Source organism: Dermacentor albipictus, chromosome 4, assembly GCF_038994185.2.
Source record: "Dermacentor albipictus isolate Rhodes 1998 colony chromosome 4, USDA_Dalb.pri_finalv2, whole genome shotgun sequence".
Classification (NCBI taxonomy): Eukaryota; Metazoa; Arthropoda; class Arachnida; order Ixodida; family Ixodidae; genus Dermacentor; species Dermacentor albipictus.
This window is the reverse complement of record NC_091824.1, coordinates 157,677,635-157,701,683: the sequence shown is the minus strand read 5'-3', so window position 1 is coordinate 157,701,683 and position 24,049 is coordinate 157,677,635. Positions and strand designations below refer to the sequence as shown.

The following is a 24,049-nucleotide window of genomic DNA, read 5'->3' as shown; positions in this document are numbered from 1 at the left end:
TTCAGAGTAATTGCCGGCGCTACAGAAGATTCGTCCCGCCATTTTAACGGCATGCATCCCGGGATGACGCCACAGTTATATATTGTCATTGTACTATCGGCTTCAAGTGAAACGTGAACAGTGAAGCGCGTGCCCGATGCACAACTGAAGGTATAGAGCGTGCCGTCCAATCATCACCATTGACAGTGGGCGCATCCGGTTTGACAGCGCTGCGCTATGATGCTCCCCCTATACTGCCACATTTTTGTTTCTGTTTTGGTTCTCTTTTATTTAAAAGCTAGAAAATGAAAATAAAAGAACACAGAAGCTAAAATATCCCAATATAGGGCGAGTATTATCACACCGTGTGGCGAAACCACATGCGCTATCGGCTTCAAACGAAACGCGAAAAGCGGTGCGCAAAATATAGTTTGCGCTGTCATAATTGCTGCACGGTCACAATTACTGCTCCGTCATCTTTTCTGGCTTTCCAGTAAAGAAGAAGCACAAGAGAAACGAAAACATCGCATTATGTGGGGAGCGTAACCACGCAGTGAGGTCAAACGCGATGTGCGCGCCTGTTAATAAGCATGAGCACTGGACGGAGCGCACTATATCTTTAGTTATGCTTCGGCCACGCGCTCCGCTATTCGCGTCTCATTCGGCGGCGATAGTAGGGGTCATTTAGATGAAAACGCAGATCCTCAAAATTATACGCACTTCTCGGGATTTGCCAAGAACCGGTTAGAATAAAGTAATATTTAAGGCTCATCATCACCGTCATCACCGTCATCATCATCATTACAGAGAAGAAGGAGTAGTAGAAGTTTCAGCTACAGGCACGCGTATTTCTAACTGTCTATCCTGGCGACGCCTGGAGCTGACTCGGACGCGTTGTTGTCCTTCAAACGTCCACAGGACGGGGAGAGGGACAGTCAGCCTTCTTTCTCGGTGCCTTCAACCTCAAAGTCCCCTGAGACGTCCTCGCTTTCTTCCGGGGTGGCGGTTGCGAGACATGTGTCCGATCGCTCGATTTCATCCACTGCCCCGTCGCTGCACTGCGGCGATGCGTCCACGACTACGAGCAGCGGAAGTTCCGAATTCGACAAAAGCGACTACAGCACCGAGAGTGAAATGTAAGCCCCTTCTACCCTCGTGAGATCTAAGAAAGGACTTTCACAAATTGTACAATTTAGCTATCGGAAGATAACTATATCGTTATTTCAGTCAGTTAGTCGATCAACAAATGAATGCATCAATTAATTGTTCCCTTTACCTTTGTGGAAACGGAAGGAAGAGTCGCATAAGAGCTGCACAACTCAGCATGCCTAGCTGTGCCCCTACTTCCAGAACGCACAGCGAAGAACAACAAGCCTTCTTGCATGCTATAACTCTTGAAGAAAGGAAAACGGGCTGAATAACATTATTAGATTGAGATAATAACAGAGTACTAAATTACTTCAAAGAGAAGAAGATGCTACGTGCGTTTTTCTTAATATTACCCGTAGCTTGTGCAAAAGATGCAAACACCGCATACATTTTAAGGTTCAACCATTCAAAACTATATAAAGCGTAAACTTCATGTTGTGTAGTGCGATAAGTTAGAAGTGAGTGTTTAAGTGATGCTGCCTGTAATTTAGATGCTTGCCATCGACGACTACGCAGTAACGTCAAGGGGGGCAGCACTTGCGACGTCATAGTCATTGCAGCTGATGAGCACTTGCCATCATTAATCGGGAGTGTGCAACAGGCACTGCGATTTCAATGCAAGCAGCTCAGTTTATGAAGCAAACGTTCCCTACTGAGCGTCACCGACGTTTACTGACGTCGCGCTGTACTTTAAGACATTTCCCGCGTTACCATGTAGCAGAACTGCTGTGTTCATTTGTCTGTCTCACACGTCCGCACTTTTCTTTAAATGTAAAGTATAACTTATCGTTGTTAAGGCGAGGAACAAAAAAATTACAACAGAAAGGAAGACGGATTCCGCTTTGAGTCCCTTTGTCTTATATGTTTCGCGCTGCTTGCATCAGCAATGGAATACCAACTCGCCAACCAAACGAAACTTACCAGTTATGATGCGTACATTAGTGATACCAGCTCGATGGCATCCAGGTATGGACAGAAATTCAATGATAGGCAATAGACATTCAAGTTTTGCGCTATGTGTTTCTAGAACCAGTGCTTTCGATATACGCGTAGTGCACCATCTATAGAAGCCAGAGTAACTGTATATGCTATACAGCAACTATACAGTATATACAGTAACTCTAAAATTGGAGGACGCTTAAGCTTCGCCTTCAAGAGTGGGACGCGACAGCGTTCCCGTCGACCCGCCAAGGGGTATAAGACAATGCGCTACGGCACAGCGATCACTTACGATGCGCCCCGCATCGGACTTAGCGCCCACCTATCACGCGGTGAGCGTCGAGCAACGCAGCGTTCGGCGCGGCAACGAAACGTGCGCCTGAGCGAACGGAACGAACCAAAGAACTCGGTGTCTCGGAGGGGAAACGATCTACGCCAGCCAAACGTCGCGATCGGCACGGGCAGAGAGATAGATAGTAATCTAAAGAAAGGACCGGGAGCACGGCGAAGCGTCGTCAGGGGAGAGGGAGTCCCGCGACGCGCCTGGCAGCGGTCCCAATGCGCGCGCGGTGCGCCTCCTGTCGGGGCAGCGCCGTACATTGAGAGGAGGGGGTCTTCTGTGTTTGCCGCAAGATGGCTCTGCGTGTGCGGAAAGCGCAGAAGAAATGCAGCGGAAACGCACTTCGCAACTCGTGTAATTGTGACTTCTGTACGTTACATGTTCATAATTACCAATATACACCGCAGTATAACTTTCCACGGCTCGTTTCGAAGGCAACACCGCATTCACTAGAGGCGCGTTTGCACCACTTGGAAGCATCGAACTCGTGGCCGAGTGGTAGCGTCTCCGTCTCACACTCCGGAGACCCTGGTTCGATTCCCACCGGGCCAATCTTGGAAGTTGCTTTTTATTTATGAAGCGCCTGCCGTGATTTAGCGCTCACGGTCAACGCCGCCGACACCGACGCCGACGACACCGGCTTTTCTGTGACACGAGCTCCTTAACGCTATCGCGTTAATAGAGGCACCACTGATATCCACCTAGCGGGTGCTTCTAACAGTACGCTCTGGAGCAGTAGCAGACGACAACACTTTGCAGCAAGGATTGCTGAAGTGCGCGGATGAGATTTCTCCTTTGTTCGGGTGCCAGACTGCTTCTGCTGCGGTGACAGTTGCAGGGGAGACGCTGGCCTCTGTGGGAGCAGACATGAACACGATAATGGTGTTTGGGACAACCCGGACCACTTACGTGCCAGATGTATCCCGCAGACAAACGCAATGAACTTCATTTACATGAAGTGGAACTCATGTTAACTAGCCACTTGGTTTTGTTGAGCATTGCAATCTCAATCGTTTTTTTTTTTATTCTACCCTTGCCGGAATACTGCTTATGTACCTCAAAAATAAGCACACGTCGTTAGTGCAGACTTTTATCTCAAAGAAATCCACACAGTGCGGTGTCTGCACATGTCCTAGTGATCTTTCTGCCGATGAATACATGTGACATGGCCGAATAAGTGCCGTCACAGTCGCCTCAAGAAGAGTAATTGCGAATTTATTGGTGCAAATGCATACAGTACTCAACGAAGTCATGAAACACACGGGTTAATAACAGCGCGAGTTAGCGCTGTATACCACTGATGCAATTCTGCTGCATACGCCAATGAACGGCCATTCCCGCTGCAGTTTTCATAATCTTGATTTTCCTTAGGGAGCTGCTTGGAAGCGTACAAAGCTAAAGTCTGACCAACCTTTCAGTAGTTCTTTTTTCTCAAATGTTACAGAGAGAAGATGCTACATGATATATTTAAAGGCAGAGCAGTGCCAGTCAAAGTACATGGGCGCTGGTGACGAGGCCGAATTTGTATACCTCTTCGGTGTAGTCATAATAAGAAATAATTCAGTTAAGTACAAAATTCACATGCAAAAAGGGACTCCTTTGTGAAACAAACAAATCACTCGGCATGGTAAGTCTGCTCAGACAGCATCGATGTGTAATAACTTCCTGGATATGACTCGAACTTTTTTACCGAAAATGGAACAGAAATACCACATGCAGCAACTATAAGCAATTCTTGCCCTGAACTACATGTTTTCTTAACACATTTCCCAAGAAACAAAAATATCTAGGATGTGCACGGGTGCAATAAATAAAGCTGTTGAAGAAACGCTTGCCTGGTATCATTCCGATAAAACACAGCGTGATTTAAGCCATTTACAAACGATGCAGGGTGAAATCCTCGCACCTGAAAAAAAATCAACAACAGTTCTGCATGAAGCAACTAGCAACAGTTCAATATGCGTGAAGCCACCTACGACATTGATGAAAAAACATGAAGTGCGTGACAGCTGGTGTGAGAATTTACCGGCCAGGATAAAACCAACAATTTCAGTTTTTGCAAGCTTCAGTAGCTTTAACATACAACACGATGCACTCATGCAGTCGTGCTGCCTATAGCTAGCTCAATTCTCTAAAGTGGCAAGCGGTAGAAGTGGCAAGCGGCGTTCAGAACTTTAGCGAAATGCCTTTAAACCGCATGCTGCATTGCAGACGAACCGAACAAAACATGGGCAGGCCGTGATCATCTTCGTCGCTTACCCGTCCAAATATTATTCAGTGGAAAAAACAACTACACAACAAAATAAAGCATGAAAAAAAAAAGAATTTTCCCGCCGAACGGCGGCGTTCCATTGCTACCGTTGGTCCCGCTGATGAGGCCTTGCGGGAAATGATTAGAACCATATCCCCGGCACGTTTCTACCGGTATTTGAGCACCCCACCCTGCAACAATTCCCCTTCGGCATTCCTGCAAGCTTTCACCATCGCACACATGCGAAGGGTGCTGCTTATTTTGCTCTGAAAACGTGAATAAGACAGAGTGTCACGGTCAACGACGCAGAAAGCAACCGCGCGAGGCTGCCTCCTTTTCCGAGCACACTTCGCAAGGCCTCCAGCAGTGGCGCGTCCATCGGCGCGCACTACGCGTAGAACATTTAGCGTAAGGATCACCGCATGTACACCGTCATGTGGCTCCAAAATAAGTTTCACGCCGTGTTATCATAGGGGTGTCACAGTGCGCAAATTTGTCATTTTTCTGATAAGGAACTTTGTGATCCAGTATGCTGTGAACACTTATCGCTTTCTCAATTCAATTGAATTTAACTCACTTCAGCGAATGGAGTTATTTCACGTGCCAAACGCACGATTTGGTTATAAGGCACGCTATAGTGGGGGGACTCCGGATTAATTTTGACCACTAGGTGTTTTTTCTCGTGCCCTCAATGAATGGGACAAGGACTTTTTCGTATTTTGCCCCCATCTAAATGCGGCCGCCGCGGTGTGGATTTGAAACCACGAACTAGTGCTTAGTAGCAACACCATGCATAGCCGCTAAGCCACCGCAGTAGGTCCTCTTTCAGCGAAGCGCTCCGCTCACGGCAGGCTCATGGTGGGCCCGTAAGCACAGCACCCTGCTTACTGACGCCTGCGTCTGCAGATTGTAATACCACGTGATTGTAACCAGGCAAGATTGTAATACCAAACACTGCAATTTCCGTAACGTAACAACAAGGGATGCCTGTCAACCTGAATTCCTTCAAACAATATATAGCAGTGCAGAGTCGCAATTTAGCATTAAATTCCCATTGAAATATGGTGTCACCGTTTCCGGGCGTCAAACCGTCAACCTCGCACTTAATTAGCATATTCCGCCAGCCGTTTATGCGATGTCCAGTGTATGCGAGCAATTACACTACTTACACGCCGATCCCGGCTTACTCTGTCCCAGGTTGGACATCGGTTCATTCGACATGGCTCCTGAGACGGCGGGACCGCTGTTGCAGTTTCCTATCGACCTTTACAGGCAAATGCGCCTCTCTGGGAACCAGGGCAACTTGGTCCTCTCTCCGTGGCTGGTCGCCTGCATCCTCGTTATGGTCCACCAGGGAGCGCGGGGAGACACTGCCAGTAAAATCACGCGCCTCTTGCATGCCTCCTACAGGACCTGGGCCAAGGGCGAGCTCCTGGAGCGGTTCGTGCGCTGGACCGGCGACCTGCGTCTGGGGCCTCGCCAAAGCAGTGGTGGCCTTCGCCTCACGCGTTACGCCTGTCTCTACCACGCTGAGTCCATCGAGCTCACCGACGAATACGCTGCGGGCATGGGGAAGCTTGGCGTGCACTGTCACTGTAAAGATTTTGCTTTTAGCGCTGAGCAGTGCCGTCGCTCCATGGACGCCTTCGCGCGTGCGATGACGTCATACACGGTTGCCGCTCCCGGTCAAGCGCTCCGGCAAGAGGATGTCAACAAACAAGCGCAGCTGGTTCTCGTAGGCCTTATTCGGCAGGAAGTTCGTTGGTGGCGCCGCTTCGACCGGGCTTCGGAGGGAATCTTCTACGAGGGACGAGACCGGACTTGCACCATCGCTATGATGACGCAGACGGCTCCGTTCCCGGTAGGTGATTCGTTGGAACTCGGAGTGAGCCTTGCGGAACTGCCCTTTGAGTCACCTCACCAATCACTAGTCATTCTCTTGCCATACGATGTGGAAGGACTTGCAAGCGTGGAAGAAAAAATGAACGCGTCCAAGATTCTGCATTGCCTAGGCATGCTCAAAGAACAGGGGGACACTGTACTGACTCTGCCGAAGTTCACCATCAAGTGCGTCATAGACTTGAAGCAACTGCTTTGTTCCATGGGCGAAGGTGACGTGTTCTCAGAAGGAGCCGATTTGTCGGGTCTGTGTAAAGCATCGCACAAAGATGTCGTCGTGTCATCTGCGAAGCACTTTGTCTACTTTAAGGCTGGTTGTAGTGGACCGGTTCCTGATCCTGATGAACAATCCACTACAGGCGAATCAACAGCTGCTGTATCTGACCATCCACCACGCAAGTTCACTGTGGACCATCCATTCTTGTTCCTCGTTGTAGGCAGGGATCCAGATATAATATTTTTGATTGGTTCAGTGAAAGGAATATCCTCAAACAAATGTGATGTTTATAACATGAACTAGATGTTACATCTATAGATGATAAACAAGTTTGCGAGCCAATGACAGTTGCCTGACCTAAAATGCCTGGCATAGTTCTTCGTTGCACACACTGAATCAATCTGTCATTTTGGCAATATTAATAAATTAAGTTGTTGTCCGACATTTCCCACAAATTTAAGCCGCAGTTGCGGATGATGATAGCTGAAGTAAAGTTACGATTGTGGTAACTGATGGTACAAGTCAGTTAATCGCGACATCACTCGCTCACCTGCGCGCGCGTGTGTGTGCGTGTGTGCGCGTGTGCGTGTGTGTAGTCTCGTTCTCATTCCTTCTTCCTCAGTCTCATTCTCATTGCTCATTCCTCAGTCTCACTCTCATTCCAATCATCTTGTAGCGGCGCGACCATCGCCAACAAAGCAGGTGAAGAAGATGCGCTCACATGCAGGTAGCGCGAGTATATATAGAACACGCTACCGCATTCGGCCTGAGTGGCGGCGGTGTCGGCCGCTCCCGAGATCCAGCTGCACCATTGCTGTCTGTCGTAAACAGTGGCTACGGCGGCTAGCGCTTCTCGCCGCCTCCCGCAATCTCATTCCTCTCTCTGATGTTCTTGCGGGCCACAAGCCTAGAAGAAACTTTGTAAATATCTCTACAGTGCTAATGTACATGTACGTACAGTGCATAGCGTATAAATGTGTGTGACTGCGTGTTCTGTTTGTGCTTATCACCATATATATTATAACCATCACCCAGCACCTGGGATAGCATGACAGGCGATCAGCCATACTAACATCTGCAGCATACAGTTAAAGCTTGTATCTCGCTTTCTGTCTGGGATATCTGTCGGCTATCAAAGTAAGACTAGTATGATCCCCAGCTAAACACATATGCCACACTTCGTACACTTTGGATGCCTCTCGTAGCTTTGACAGGCGTAGCCTTCGGCATCGCTTTCTTCCACAGTGATTATGTTTGCGCTTTTTTTCCGCCATGGAGGTTTTACGTCGTGGAGCAAAGAAATACACTATACTCGTAACAGACAGCCCTATACAAAGGTTAGAGAAACTTCTCTCACTGCTTGCATTCGCGTCCTAAAGATAGTGTGACACTTATGAAAGAAAGATAGTTTGTGTCATGTACTTCCATGTAACATTGTCCGCTACTTTGTATTGGTGTAACATTAGGTCGCAAAAAATGACCTATTTATTACATGGAAGCCATCGTAAATCTGAACCTATCTGCCGCCAATCAAGCAGAATGACATGTTTTCGGGTCCAGCGGCCACAGCATACTGCTTGCGCTCGCGACGAAGCAGGACGTCAAGTATACTGGAAGCAGAAATATGCAAAACTAGCACGTAACTTAACGTAACCTTATGTCTGCATGCTAGCTGATGTTGTAATATACTGTAGCAAGCGTGGCACAACAAAACAACTGCACTGTGAAAATAGCGGACAGACGCCTACGGCCTCCCTACTGCGGAGGAGCATGACTTCACTCGACCAGCCCCCGCGAGCCAAGTTTCCGTGATGCCTTCACGCTCTTTATCTCTCTATCTCGTTTCCTGCATCGTCTCTAAAAGTGAGCCCTGACCCTGCACTCGGTGGACTCCACCCGGTGGACTCAGCTCCCTGGCGGTTTAATTCTATTGGCTCTTGATTGTTCGGGTTCATTGCCTTACACTCTGAGCACGTTTTCTGCGGACATGCTCGTGCGTCGTCGTTTACTGCAGCGTAAACATTTATTGTTTTCCTTGCAACATGCAACTGCGGCAGCTGCACGTTGCTGTCGCAGCCGTTGTCTTGCCAGAAATGTGCGCGCTGTAGTCGGCTAGCGTGGCGGTAGGACACTAAAACCTGCCGCGTCATGACCACATCTGGGGCCGACGCTATACAATGCTTGCATTGGCGTCAAACACCATCTTGGGGTACGGCAAAAAGAGGTATACGCAAGAAACGTGAACGCATGACTGCGCCACAGGCGCGTGATGCGGCAAACGACAAAGCCATAACAGTGATAAGCTGGTGAAAAACAGTCACCATAAGAAAGCAAGAATACGCATGCGCGCCTGAGAATGTGGTACACTGACGTCATCGTTGCCGCCATGTTTGGGTATTAGCGAAGTGAGAGCTGCGTCGTTGACGTCAGCTGAAGACTATAATCATGCTCCGTCCTAGGAGTTTATTTCCTCCGTGTTCAATTTTATCTCGTGATGTTATTTCCTAGATTCTGTCCCTTCTCCATATTTTGCTATTGCATCTTCCACTTTGGGAAGCCTCCATTTCAGCGGTGTGTAACTATGCTAATACATTACAGTGTCACTCACACCTACCAGCTTGACTTCACATCATGAATCGTCTGTGCCAAGTGGTTTGAGCGTGCGAAAGAGTATGCAAAGCGAAGACCATGCATGTGGCGTCACCGCGCGATGTGGACGGTAACTACACAGCCTGAAGAGTTGCTTCATCGTTCGCGAGGCACCGCCACAGCAGCAGTCAACCGCTGGATGAATGGGCACTTGCAAGCATCGTCGCCTTAGGTCATGAAAAATAGTCATTGATATGTATATGAAAAATCAGTACAAATAAGCAGATTTTTTCTACAATGGCGAAAAATGATATTTGAAAACGGAATTTTGCCGGCACGGATTCAATTCTACAATGTGCAAATTGCGGTGCAGTAAACCGATACAATGACCTCCAAATTGTAGGATGCGTGGCTTGAAAAATAACTTTTTTTTCAGCGGGCTTCAGAGGTATTGCGTTTTTTGTTATCCTTAAGCCTAAAAATTAAAAAAAGTACATATCGCTCGTTGCTCATGCGCAATAAAAGATGATCGTACTATAGCAGTGAACCATGTATCCTAAAAGTAGTAGGTTTCGTAGAAAGTAGCGAAATAAGCGCGAAATTCCGTAAAGAATGTACCAAATGCACGCATTGTTTTTGTGGTACAAGTTAAAAATCACTAGATCCAAAAGGTTTATTATCTCTGAATTACTAATAATTGGAAAAAATCATAGACCTACTGATAAAGCAGTAGCTGTGGCAACATTACCCACTAGTGTTAGGTCGTGACTACTTAGGAGTCTATTCGAATTTCATTACTTGGCTAAAAGTAATTTCTTAGTGTGATCCTTTTTACTAACTTCGTGAATATCCAAATTGACCTTCAGTACTTGTAAATGAAGTCCTTCAGCATGCACATAACTTCAAGTACTTTGTTTATTTTTCTTTCAGCCGGCATAAAAATACAATCGCCGCGAGGAAGTAAAAAAAAATGTAGGCCCTGAGAAAGCGAGCCGCATTAAAGACGGTACAATCTTCTCTGTTGACTCATGGTTTGCATCTCCCTCTTGGCACAAGATAGCATAGGTTGCGTTTGTGCTAGTCAGCCGAACCTAACATTCTAGCCAACTAGTTAAATAAGCTTTCCTGAGATATTCTTTCCGTGGAATGAAAAGTCATTCACTCTTAGCAATCTACCCGACAGAGCCCACCCGGAGTAACGAAATACTCTCCGAAAACTCTGTACTATACATAATAATCACATTAACCACATTAACATGCTTCATTTACGAGGCGTGTTTTGCTCATACGTAAACAGATACACGCTTGACATTTGGTATACAGATTACGCTGCCTAATTTCTGGTAAGCGTTCCTTTCATTTGGCGTCAAACGTTCTGATAAACAGCGCAAAACCGCGAGATCATCCAGAATGGCAAGACCTTGCAGCAGCAGCTCAGCCTCTATCTGAGGTTCACAAGAACACAGAGGAACGTCCTTTGAATCCTCGAGAAAAGTAATGTTTTTACAGTCACTATTGAGGGCGAGGACTTACGGGGTCGCCATCTGTTGGAAGCGCCTCCCTTGCGTAGTGTGAGGGATCACGCGGCGCTCTCCTCCTAGGTTTGGCTTACGGCGCTCAATAAAAACACCACGCGGCAGCCCTCGTGTACATTTCTGTATGTACCCTTAAAACGAGGGAACTTTATTACTGTCCAAATATTAATCCTGGCCAAACTGAAAGCACAGAATCGTTTACAGACGCCATATCTTTACCGAATACGTACAGTGAAAGCCATTGCGGGCAGTCGCTGCGATGGACTCTCTCGAAACCGGCTGGAGTGAAAGGTCGGCAGTCGCTAGGCGCAAGCTATGTGAAATATGTTCTCATAGTGGGCCGTCTGTATAACCAAATGGCGCATAACAAAACGAAGCCGCAATGCATGCAGCATCGCACGGTTTCCCGGCGAGCGACGGTGCGTCTGCATGCATGACCGCGCACAACGTTTCACTTTTACTGAGGGCGTTTTCGCACCGTGCTGTGAGCTTTAGGCCGCAGAATATGAGCATTTGACAGTTCACAAGCAACCATTGTTGCGTGGATGTTATCAGAGCTCTTCAAAAACAACTTCGTTTTAACAAGGGACTTCGACGCCTACGGCGACTGTGATGTGCCGTCTCGACGATTCAATATTCTTTATTATTCTGAATTCTTGGACTTTTCAATATTATCTCTAAGGTTGCGTCACACTGTATGCACTCAGCGGGCGATCTCGCGCTGCTTCTTTTTCGTAATCCAGTGCTTTAATTCATAACACAAACATGACCATACGCCATGCCTTTCTTTAATGTGCTTCTTACCGCTCCCTTTGCAGTCCAGTGAACTTGCCAGTGTCTAGCATCAACCAGTTGATAAACCGAACCGTGATGACATTAGCCGGGCAGCGAGAGCGGGCGAACGTCTCAGTGCGCGCTTTCTGCTACTCACCGAATATCTCAGTCCCGGCGCCATAGCCGAAATATTCCTCGCGTCTGTGCTTGCTGCATACCCGAGTTGTAGCCGATGGCTGTTTGCCGGTCCTAAGTTTCGCGAACCAAGTTTCGCTCAGCTTCTTGTCCTCCGGCTTCGTGCTAATAAGGCTGACACCGGGCTCCGCTGCATACGCCTGGCACGGCGGCACCGAGCAGTAGCCTACCATGCTGCACGCCTCCAAAGGCAGCCACTACTTATTATAGTGACTTCAAATGTTGTCAAGCAGGCACCCAAGGCGGGACAACCTCACCACTTAATGAGAACCGCAGCGCAGATGGGACTTTAAACTTTAGTTTTCAGCTCACTTCGGCACTTCCGAAGCAGCCGACGCGGCCGCTGTGTCCACGTGATCCCTCATGCCACGTCACGCCGACGGTGGTGCCAGCTTCTACACTGGTGGAGCTCGCCCCCAATATGAAACTTTGTGCTCGAGAACAAAGCGAAAAAAAGAGAGGGAGGAGGCCCACCACCACTAAATTAAAGAAATATCAACATCAAGACATTGCCATATTACCTCCTTGCGTGTTGACACCTTTATGTCCTCTTGCCTTTTCTGACACAGCATTTTGAAAGAGAGAGAGAGAGAGAGACTTTTATTGACTTAAACGATTTACGTGCAGTGGTCGGAGACCCTTTAGTCCAAGGCCCCGCTGACCTCGGCCGCCCGTGTGTTTTATCAAACGGGCCCACCACCACTAAATTAAAGAAATATCAACGTCAAGACATTGCCATATTACCTCCTTGCGTGTTGACACCTTTATGTCCTCTCGCCTTTTCTGACACAGCATTCTGAGAGAGAGGAGAGAGAGAGAGAGAGAGAGAGAGAGAGACTTTTATTGACTTAAACGATTTACGTGCAGTGGTCGGAGACCCTTTAGTCCAAGGCCCCGCTGACCTCGGCCGCCCATGTGTTTTATCAAGCGGGTGTGATTCACAATTCCGAGTAATGTGTTGTAGTGATGGTATGCCTCCGCGCCACGGGCAGTCGGGCCTATAGTGATTCAAGGTGGGGGAACACCCCAGTCTGAATATTGAGAGGTTTTACTTTGATCATACTGATGAAACGTATATACTCTGAGCGTACTAATGAAATAAGCGTTATGCCAACCATTACATTTTCCCCAGATGGTATCTCATCGTTAATTGACAATCTTAAACTCACATTGTCAGCCGGCGTGGATAACGTTAATTCGAAACTGTTAAAGAATACTAGCCATGTCACGCGGCATTCCTGTGTTTGCAATTCTCGCAGTCACTTTTAACTGGTGAAATACCACATGACTGGAAGGTGGGGAGGGTTGTTCCCATCCACAAAGCAGGTGACAGGAATTGCCCGCTTAATTATCACCCCATTTCGTTAACGAGTGTGCCCTGTAAGCTCATGGAACACGTCATGTACATAGAAATCATGAAATTTCTTGACTCGAACAAATACTTTTATTCTTCACAGCATGGGTTCCGCAAAGGCTTTTCCTGCGAAACACAACTGGCGATTTTCCTACATGATATTCACACCAATTTAGATTCTAACCTGCAAACAAACGCGATATTTCTAGATTTCGCAAAAGCGTTCGACAAGGTACCACACCAAAGTCCACTACTGAAACTTTCTCTTGCGAACCTTCACCCCGACATTTTGCGATGGATTGAAGCGTGCTTGACAAACCGATCTCAGTTCGTTACAGTTAACAACCGCGCATCTAACCACCTACCAGTGACTTCCGGTGTACCGCAAGAATCTGTTCTTGGACCCCTACTCTTCTTAATGTACATCAATGACTTATTGCTGCAAGTGTCCTGCAACGTTCGTTTGTAGGCGGACGACTGCGTCATTTATCGAACAATTACTAGCACATCTAATCAAAACTTACTTCAGGAGGGCATAACTGTTTACAGCAATGGTGCGACCGGTGGTTAATGGAACCAAATCCTAAGAAATGCAACTTGATGGCATTTTCTCGTCGGCGCGACCCATTTCCACAATTAATAACATTCCCGTGTGTGCTGCGCAGTCTTACAAGTGCCTAGGTGTTCTATATCTAACGACTTATCCTGGCGAACACACGTCAGTAACACCATTTCATCTGCTAACAAATCGCTGGGTTTTCTCAAGCGTCATCTAAAACGTGCTCCCAAACCGGTTAAACTACTGGCCTACCAGTCAATAGTCCGAGAGAAACTGGAATATCCATCCGCCATATGGAATACACACCAAGCATATCTCATCAACGCACTCGAAGCCGTTCAAAACCGCGCCGCAAGGTTCATCCATTCTAATTATTCATATGACGTGAGCATATCTTACTTAAAGAAAGAATTGAATTTACTTCCCCTTTGTACGCGCCGGCACACTGGAACCCTTTCACTTTTCCATATGTTTTATCATCATCATCATCATCATCATCATCATCATCATCATGGCTACGCCCGCTGCAGGGCAACGGCCTCTCCCAAACTTCTCCGACTACCCCGGTCATGTACTAATTGTGGCCATGTTGTCCCTGCAAACTTCTTGATCTCATCCGCCCACCTAACTTTCGGCCGCCCCCTGCTACGCTTCCTTTCCCTTGGAATCCAGTCCGTAACCCTTAATGACCATCGGTTATCTTCCCTCCTCATTACATGTCCTGCCCATGCCCATTTCTTTTTCTAGATTTAAACTAAGATGTCATTAACTCGCGTTGGTTCCCTCACCCGACCTGCTCTTTTCTTATCCCTTAACGTTACACCCATCATTCTTCTTTCCATAGCTAAGAAGAACTTGTTGTTGAGCGAGTTTGTAGATATTAGCAAACATTGTTTCGCTAATATCTACCATGCTGTCTACCATGCTGTCTTTGTGGTCCGTTTGTTCGCGCAGTTAAACAATTTCCATAGCTCGTTGCGTCGTCCTCAATTTAAGTAGAACCCTTTTCGTAAGCCTCCAGGTTTCTGCCCCGTACGTGAGTACTGTTTTATCACAGCTCACTTAATCAACCACCCTATATCCTACCCGCAGCCCGAACACCTCATCGTACACGCCACACTTTTCAAGTGGGCCGCCCTCGCACGCGCACTGTTACCTTTTCCGCCTCATTCTTTTGCCATGCCGCTACACATCGGAAGAACCTGCCCCACCAAATCGCCGCCATCATTTGCCCTTATACGTTCATGGAGAGTGTCACTGCGCACTTTTCCCAGTGAACATGACTTGTCTTAACAGACTTATATGCTCGTGCCACTTTAGTTTGTATTGTTTAGGTCTATGTATTTGCGCTGATGTATGTAACACATTAGCTCATGTAGTTTTTTGTTGTTGTTTGCGTGTTTAGCTATGTATTATGCAAATTATGTACTAATGTATTCCCACCCCTTATGTAATACCCCTATCAATGGGTTTTAAGGTAATAAAATGAAATGAAATGAAATCATCATTACTTTTTTCACATTTACAATTTGCAGCACTTACCGGAATTTCATGCATATTGAACATGATTCTATGGATTACCAGCATAAGTTTTTTTTTTTTTTTGCAGCAGGTAACTCTCATCACATATGCATATATCACAGTCTCTTTATTTTTTTTTGGGGGGGGGGGTGTAGGTGTAAGGGTAGCTTAATATTCACAATTTCACCATTTTATCAGATATTGGAAGCAACTGGTTTTGTTCAATATTCTAATCGAAGTTCTCACGATTCACACAGGGCTCATCAATACTAGTAACGGCGGCACACACGGCCTTATAGCAACCGCTGACATGCACGCCATCGATGTGAGAGGACGGATCTCAAGTAGATTTTACTGCGATAGCTCTACTACTCCCGGTACAAACTCACAAAACACCAGGTTCCCTAAATCTGAACTTCAAGCTCAGTCAAGGTCAAACTAGGACTTACGGTACCCCTACCGGTGGCTGCTGCATACGCCGCGTGGGAGCCCATATCTTGAATGTGATCCCCGATGTGTACAAAGTGTGCCGAGTGCTGCTAGCTTCTTATGCGCTGTGCCTTCGACGTTTAGTTGGCATCGAAGTGAGACGCAGCATGAAGGTCACTTCGCTCTCTGCTGCGTCTGTATGTTGTCTTGTGGTGCAATTCTAGATGCAGTAGTTGCTGACGGCGCCCCGAGCAGCACCTGTGTCCTTTCCAAAAGCACGCAAAACCATGCTATCGATCGACAATCTTGGTTTACCCGCATTTAACCGCGGTAACTTTTCTTATTTACAGCTGATCACTTCATTTGCAGTCGGTCTCCCTCGTGCGTCTCAAGGAACGCACATCAACATCAAGAAGGAGACGAAGAAGAAGAAGCATGCGCATGTAGCACGTACGTTCGATAGCCCCGATCACCGTGTCTCCGATGGAAGACAACCGATCACCTAACGGCGTGCCACCCCAGAAAGCGTTGCCGAAATACGATTTGCCGGTAAGAGAACTAACGAAATAAGGTAGACAGCGAGGCGTACGGAGGCTCGCATGAACGCGACCATTAATCGGGCGCCATCCTAGCCTCAGCTGCAAAATTAGGAGCCCATTGCGAGACGATAAGTGGGCTGTGTCGCTTTACGGGCTTGTGAAGCTGGTGCAATTTAGCAGGCGCACGTTTTTCTGTAAATGAGCATTCAATACAAAATACGTCATTCACTTATCGTAGCTCTTGACGAGGTGTAACGCATGTTCTACGAATGCCCTTGAAGCACTCGCAATTTTGTCTTCATTGCTAGTGAGACAGATCCAGGCGCAGGCGTTGAGAAAGCTCTTAAGCTCGATACTGTGAGCTTAAATAATCAAGGCCGCACAGGCGGGTGCACAGCATCAAACGCTCCTGACGCTCCTTTGAATAGAGCTGTCTTTAACTCACTCAGGTTTTAATCCGTGCTTGTTGTTAAGGAAACATGTTTGAACGAAAGAGCACTCTGTGTGTCTGTTTTCTTCTCGCCCTGTCCCGTTTTTTGCGCTGTTGTGTTCAAAGTTGTTGCATATGCGTCCCTCTTCCCAAAGAAACGCTGCGCCAAAATAAAATAAAAAGTACGCGCTTGTAGGGGCAGGTAGCAATTTGCTAACATTAGGTCACTGTAAAAAAGAACCCTCACTCCTGTGGCATACGGCGTGGAATATGAAAAGGGATGCTTGAAGGGCTCTAATGTGCTGAAGTTCAAAAATTGTAAAATTTTGTGCTTATTCTTTAGTTGTTTGTTGCTTAGTCATCATCATCATCAGCAGCAGCATATTTTATGTCCCCTACTGGACGAAGGCCTCTCCCTGCCTTCTCCAATTAACCTCGTCCTGCGCCAACCGATTACAACTGCCGCCCGCGAATTTCTTAATTTCATCGCCCCCCTTATAGCCTTCGGCCATCCTCGACTGCTTTTTGTTCTCTGGACACCCACGCTGTAACCGTAATGATCCGCCGGTTATATAACCTGCGCATTACATGAACTGCACAGCTTCATTTTTTTTCTCTTAATGTTAATAAGAATATTGGCTATACCCGTTTGATCTCCGATTCCAACCACTCTCTTTCTGTCTCTTAACGTTACGCCTAGCATTCTTCGCTCCATCGCTCTTTGCGCGGTCTTTAACTTGTTCTCAAGCTTCTTTGTCAGTCTCCAAGTTTCTGCCCCATATATCAGTACCGGTAAAATGCACTGATTGTGCACCTTCTTTTTCGATGAGAATGGTAAACTTCAACTGAGGAGCTGACAATGTATGCTGTATGTGCTCCAACGCATTTTTATTCTTCTGTGAATTTCCTTCTTATGGTCAAGGTTCCCTGTGGTAAATTGACCTAGGCAGACACACTCCTTCACAGACTCTAGAGGCTGACTAGCGATCCTAAACTCTTGTTACCCTTGCCCGGCTATTCATCATTATCTTTGTCTTCTGCATATTAACCTTCAACCCCACTCTTACACTCTCTCTGTTAAGGGCCTTAATCATTTGTTGTAACTCGCCTCCAGTGTTAATAATAATAATATTTGGGGTTTTACGTGCCAAAACCACTTTCTGATTATGAGGCACGCCGTAGTGGAGGACTCCGGACATTTTGACCACCTGGGGTTCTTTAACGTGCACCTAAATCTAAGCACACGGGTGTTTTCGCATTTCGCCCCCATCGAAATGCGGCCGCCGTGGCCGGCATTCGATCCCGCGACCTCGTGCTCAGCAGCCCAACACCATAGCCACTGAGCAACCACGGCGGGTTCGCTCCAGTGTTGTTGAACAAAACAATGTCATCGGCAAACAAAACGTTGCTGAGATATTCGCTGTCAATCTTTACTCCTAAGTCTTCCAAGTTTAATAGCTTGAATACTTCCAAGCACGTAGTAAATGGCATTGGACAGATTGTGTCTCCTTGTCTGACCTCTTTCTTTATAGCTGTCTGCGTACTTGTGTAGAATTAAGGTAGCTGTGGAATCTCTGTAGATGTTTACGAATATATTTACGTAAACGGCCTGTATAACTTGATTACGTAATGCCTCTATGACTGGTCTTATCTCTACTGAATCAACTGCCTTTTCGTAATCTATGAAAGCCATACAGAGAGGCTGATTGCAATCTGGGGATTTCTCGATGGCCTGATTATTGACTTAGATGTGATACAATGTAGAACATCCCTTCATGAAGCCAGCCTGTTCCCTTGGTTGACTAAAGTGCAATGTTGCCCGTATTCTATTACAAATTATCTTGGTGAATATTTTATATAATACTTGGAGTAAGCTAATGGGCCTATAAGTTTTCAATTCTTTAACGTCTCTCTTTTTGTGGATTGCTATAGTATTTACATTCTTCCAGTTTTCTGGGACCCTTGAAGTCGATAGACACTTCATATAGAGAGCCGCCAGTTTTTCCAGCATTATGTGTCCTCCATCTTTGATTAAAACGACTGTTATTCGATCTTCTGCTGCCGCTTTTCCCCAATTCACGTCTTGCAAGGCCCTTCGAACCTCATCACTATGTATAGAAGGAGTCTCCGCAGCCTGTTCGTTACTGCTTCGAATGTTGGTATCGTGGATCCTCTGTGTACTGTACAGGTCAGTATAGAATACTTTCGCTGCTCTTACTATACCTTCGAGATTGCTGATGATATTACCCTACTTATCTTTCAAAGCATACATCTTGGTTTATCCTATGCTAAGTTTCATTCTGAATGATTTCAGGCTGCGTCCATTTTTTACGGTTTCCTCAGTCTTTGATGATCTCTGAGACATGGTACGAAAGCCACTCTGCTGTCCTTAATCTGCCTGAATACTCCACATTTTTCCTTAACCGGAGCTCTAAGAGAGGTGGGGGGGGTTGCGATACTGTCGAAAAAGTTTTTAAAATGCGAATTACTTGACAATTTCTGTGTTGTAACCGACGACTACGAGGTACTTACCCTAAAATCTAATTCCTTGCTTTTTACTGTCACCTACCGCCCACCCAGGGGAAGCAGTAACACATTTCTTCATTTTTTGGACGAGTACTTCAGCTGGGTAAATGATAATAAATACACACTCATATTAGGTGGCGACTTGAACATAAACTTGCTTGAAAAGTCAACACTTCAACAAGAGTTCTATACTATACTAGAGACCAACGCATTTTTCAATATCATAAATCAACCAACACGCATTACGCCCGAAATATCAACGTTACTAGACACCTTCATTACTAATGCATGTGATGAATTGTCAATATCCGGTGCACTGGCAGCTGATCTTAGTGATCACTTACCAATTTATTTAATTACAAATCACACAGTTCCCCCTAACAAACCTACAAGGTTTGCTATGCGTGTTCAAGACATAAACCAGACTACTTTACAAACGTTCTATGATAAACTGTCGCAAGTAAACTGGAGCAACGTCTATGAGGAAACCAATGTTGATGAAGCTTATGGTACTTTTATTTCCACCTACAAGCAGCTGTATTGTGAGACTTTTCCATACAAAACAAGAGTGCGAGCTTTGAAGGCGCGTAAGCCGTGGATAACCAAGGAATGCCTAAAGGCAGTACGAAATAAAAACATACTTTTTAAGCGCTTTCTAAAAACAAAAGATATTGACGATTTGAAGAAGTTTAAGGCTGCGAGAAATAAAGCTAACAGTATTAATCGGCAAGCCAAAAGGAATTATATGAGTAACCAATTTAACGACGAAGTAATAAAGCACTCCGATATTGTTTGGGGGAGGCTCAATAATTTGCTCAACTTAAAAAAGAAGACTGTAGTAGATGAAATAGTCACACATGGCACTCACTTATCCGGCTCTCAACTAGCAGATGCTTTCAATGATTTCTTCGTGTCCATCGCAGACGGCACGCAGCCCAACCTAAGCAGCAACCTAAGCAGCATGAGTCAAAAGGTTAGCGAAACCGCGTTTTTAACCCCTGTTACAACTAACGAAGTTCTGTCGGTCCTACAATCGCTGAAAAACAGTAAAAGTAAAGATATTGACGACCTCCAAATATTGCCAGCGAAGTACACATCGCACATACTTGCACCGATATTAGAATACATAATAAACTTGGCATTTTCCTCAGGAACATTCCCGAAAAACCTTCAGGTAGCCAAGGTTACCATAATTTTTAAAGGAGGAGACGAAAATAATTTCTCCAACTACCGACCTATATCGATCTTACCAGTTTTTTCGAAATGTTTTGAAAAGCTTTTATTAGTGCGCATTACAAGCTTTATTAACAAGCACAAAGTCATATCAGCTTCCCAGTTTGGTTTTGTCGCAGGAAAATCAACAGAAACAGCATTATTAACAATGAAGGAAATTATATTAGAGTCATTTGAAAGAAAATAACTAACTCTCGGGGTTTTCGTGGATTTTTCCAAAGCATTCGACTCCATAAATCACAACCTATTATTCCTTAAACTTGAACACTATGGATTTCGCGGCACATTCCTTCAGCTTTTAATAACATATTTAGAGCACCGCCAGCAACGGGTTGTAATTAACAATTCTTCATCGCACTTTAGATCCATTCATTCTGGGGTGCCGCAAGGCAGTATTCTCGGACCTACACTCTTTAACATCTATATCAACGACATTGTGAATATTGACAACAGCGCTAAATGTATAATGTATGCAGATGATGTCAGCATATTTTTTAGGGCTAAAACACTTAATAACTTGACATTAAACGCTAATGAAACTCTGCGCAAACTGGTCGAATGGAGTACTAAATCTTTATTGAAAATTAACGCTACCAACACCAAAGCTGTACTTTTTAGACCTAAGAACAAACCACTAGAACACTTACCTACACTAACGCTTGGTTTTCAAAGCATTGAAATAGCGGAGTCAGTAAAGTGTCTGGGTGTGACACTGCAGTGCAATCTTTCATGGGACATACACATCGACAATCTGGTTAAAAAACTTGCAAAATGCACAGGCATGTTATACAGAGTCCGCTCTCTACTACCTCTGAGTGTTAGACTTTTAGTTTATAATGCACTATTTTTATCTAACCTTTCATATTGTCATCTGGTGTGGGGTACAACAACATGGTCAAATACATATAGGTTACAGAAAATACAAAAAAAGGTCATTCGTATCATTGCGAATGCCCCGTTTACTGCTCACACTCAACCTCTTTTCGCATCATTAAAAGTAACACCAATTAATGACCTATATAATTTATTGCTAAGTAAACGATATGAAAGAAAACGGAAAAATCATGACACATTCTTTGATGACACAGCTAACTTACGGCCCAAAGCTAATTACTACACAACACGTAACAACGACGTCTGGCATGTGCCATCCTTTCGTACTAATTACGGTCGTCAAATGCTCCAACATATAATACCAACATTTCTTAATCGGCGCAATGAGCACTGAAAACCTTACGATACGGGTGTTTTTTACTACGCACCTCCTTCCTCTCTTTTTTCTTCTCTTATTGTTATTCTTCATTTTGCATTCTTAGTGTTCCTGAGCGTATCGTGTTAATTCTGCCGCCTTCATTTATTAATTTGTTATTTCAAGAAGATGTTCACTAATATTTATTGAATATGATGTTTACCTATGCACTGTAGTCTTTTTTTATTACTATTGTTCTGTCCATGTTCTGTTGCTGCCGGTTTTTATGTACGGGGGTGCGCCCCTCTGTCAAGCCAGTTATAGGCTTTTTGGGTGCACCCCTAACATCCCTGATGTTGAAATAAAGGTATTTGTATTTGTATTTGTATTTCTCACTTTATAATTTCGAATATCCCTTATTTTGGCCTTGTTGATCAGTTTTGACAAGACAAAAATAAGGAATGCTCGAAATTTTAATACTTTATTTATAGTTAGCATTGTTTACTATATGGTCGTCGGTCACCTATTTCATAGGTCCTATTTCAATGTCGCGCGTGAACTTCGAAAGTGACTTTACGTTCACGCCACTCGTTATGCGTGCCTACATGTCCAGCCATTCACTAAGTACTCGAACGTCCAGGTGCACTGAATAAGCAGATGCAGTAAAACACCAGTAGCATCATCTGTAATATAAACACGCTGTTGGATTTAATTTACATCCATATGTATGTTTTGTTTAGTTTAGTGCACTTAGAAATCTACAAGAAGACACATGAAATTTTTGAGGCCCAGTAATATTGCGTAAATGTCACAACGGGAGGTTATAAGAAGCCCATGAAATATATTAAAACAATTAAATTGTAAAGTAGTAATTCATTTAATGGTCACGACAAAACCCAACACAGAAACGGGAAACAGACCTAATTTTAGCAATTAGCACTGTTGTAATATGTTCTCTTCTTTTTTTATTTTTCACACTGCAAGACTGTCCACTTGACACCGGCATTCAAATTACTCGTTTCTTCGATAAAAAATGTATGACATGAGTGCGTTTTGTTACTCCAGGAATCGGAGCACCTTGGGGAGAAACCTGTCGCCGAAATGGGAGCTTCGGTGAGCGATACAAGCATGGACATTCTGAAATAGCTAAAGGCGCACTTAACCCAATGCACATAGCTCGTAGATTCACTAACTAAAAGCAAGCCGCTTTTGTAAGCTCCGAAGAAAAAACAAAGTTAGTGAGAACTCGAAAAAAGCAACATGAAAGCTATAGTTTGGTAATCACCTTCTGATGTCGATGCTTTCGAATACTTCAAATGGTTTTACGCTAACAACTACCACCACTACTGAGACGCACAAATTGGCCTCACCTCCCCTCCCCCCTTCCTCCCTTTACGACGAAAAGACCTAACCATAATTAATAGCAGGTTTCTTCGTGCCTGAACTTTTGAAAGTTTGTTCATAAAGTAATGATTAGACAATGAAGTTATATGACCCCATGCCATCATTTCAATGCAAACTTCATTAACTTAAATTAAAGAAGCATCGTAGTGTTTTTCGCAACTGTAAACTAATCCATTGCTTCTTTCGCCGAGAAAGCACAAACTAGCATTTTATTTGTGCATTCATCGTTCGCAATACTGGCTGGTATGGTATATGTGGCGTGATGTGTAGTGTCATGGACGTATGGCAAGTACTGTATACTGTCGGACGTAACGAAAATGAAATACATCTTTTTAACGGGAAGTGAAAAGACAGACGACACGGATGCAGAACCTCCCTGAATCACTACAGAATATCCAATCAGTCTGTTCCTGCTAACCTGTGCCTGACTAAATAACTACCATGAGGCATATGGCAGCAGCGAACTCGGAATAGCGTCCGCGTACAATGAGAGCTCTTAAATTGTTCTTCGTCTTTAAAAAAACGGGGGTGCGCACCTAGACACTTCTGATGAGTTGTGAATGAGAAAATGCATTAATGAGCAATTTAACGCCGCTGAGCGGTCCTTCGAGTCATGAACTCCTCACGGGCAAGCTAACTTTTAAGAGACTTGGCCAATGCCTCCTAGATAACGGAAGATCGGAGCACTTCGATTCGTGACGTCATGCTACCTTGCCCGGCTGGCATAGGATCTAATGGGGACGCTCCCGAGTAATCCACGCTAATTCTGACGTCACCGCTTTCGTCACGCCGTGCATGGCGATGGAAATTTCGGCCCAAGTAGCACGATCTCATAAAGCTGAGTACGGAGGCCTGCTACCTAGGAGGCATTGGTTTAGCCCAGTGGGCAAGACGCACGTCTCCTGAGCGTGGGGCCGTAAGTTGGAGACTCACTACCGCCAACGTTTTTCCTATCGAATATATTCTACTTTTTATGCGATAATTTTATTTAAGCGACT

The 24,049-nt window shown here is 45.2% G+C and overlaps 2 protein-coding genes across 2 annotated transcripts in view; both read left to right on the top strand.

The window, feature by feature from the left end:
- Window positions 1–778: 778 nt before the first annotated feature.
- Window positions 779–7,576, top strand: LOC135903813 (ipis-1-like). Its single transcript, XM_065434232.2, has 2 exons — window positions 779–1,115; window positions 5,856–7,576. Coding segments are annotated over exons 1-2 (1,224 nt in total). The 5' UTR covers window positions 779–1,113; the 3' UTR covers window positions 7,078–7,576.
- Window positions 7,577–16,129: 8,553 nt separating this feature from the next.
- The window catches only part of LOC135903801 (uncharacterized), a 29,931-nt gene continuing 22,011 nt past the window's right edge, over window positions 16,130–24,049 (top strand). Inside the window, exons 1-2 of the mRNA XM_065434220.1 lie at window positions 16,130–16,279; window positions 22,713–22,760. Of these exons, the coding sequence (XP_065290292.1) occupies window positions 16,214–16,279; window positions 22,713–22,760 (114 nt within the window). The 5' untranslated portion in view covers window positions 16,130–16,213. The remainder of the gene's footprint in view (window positions 16,280–22,712; window positions 22,761–24,049) is intronic.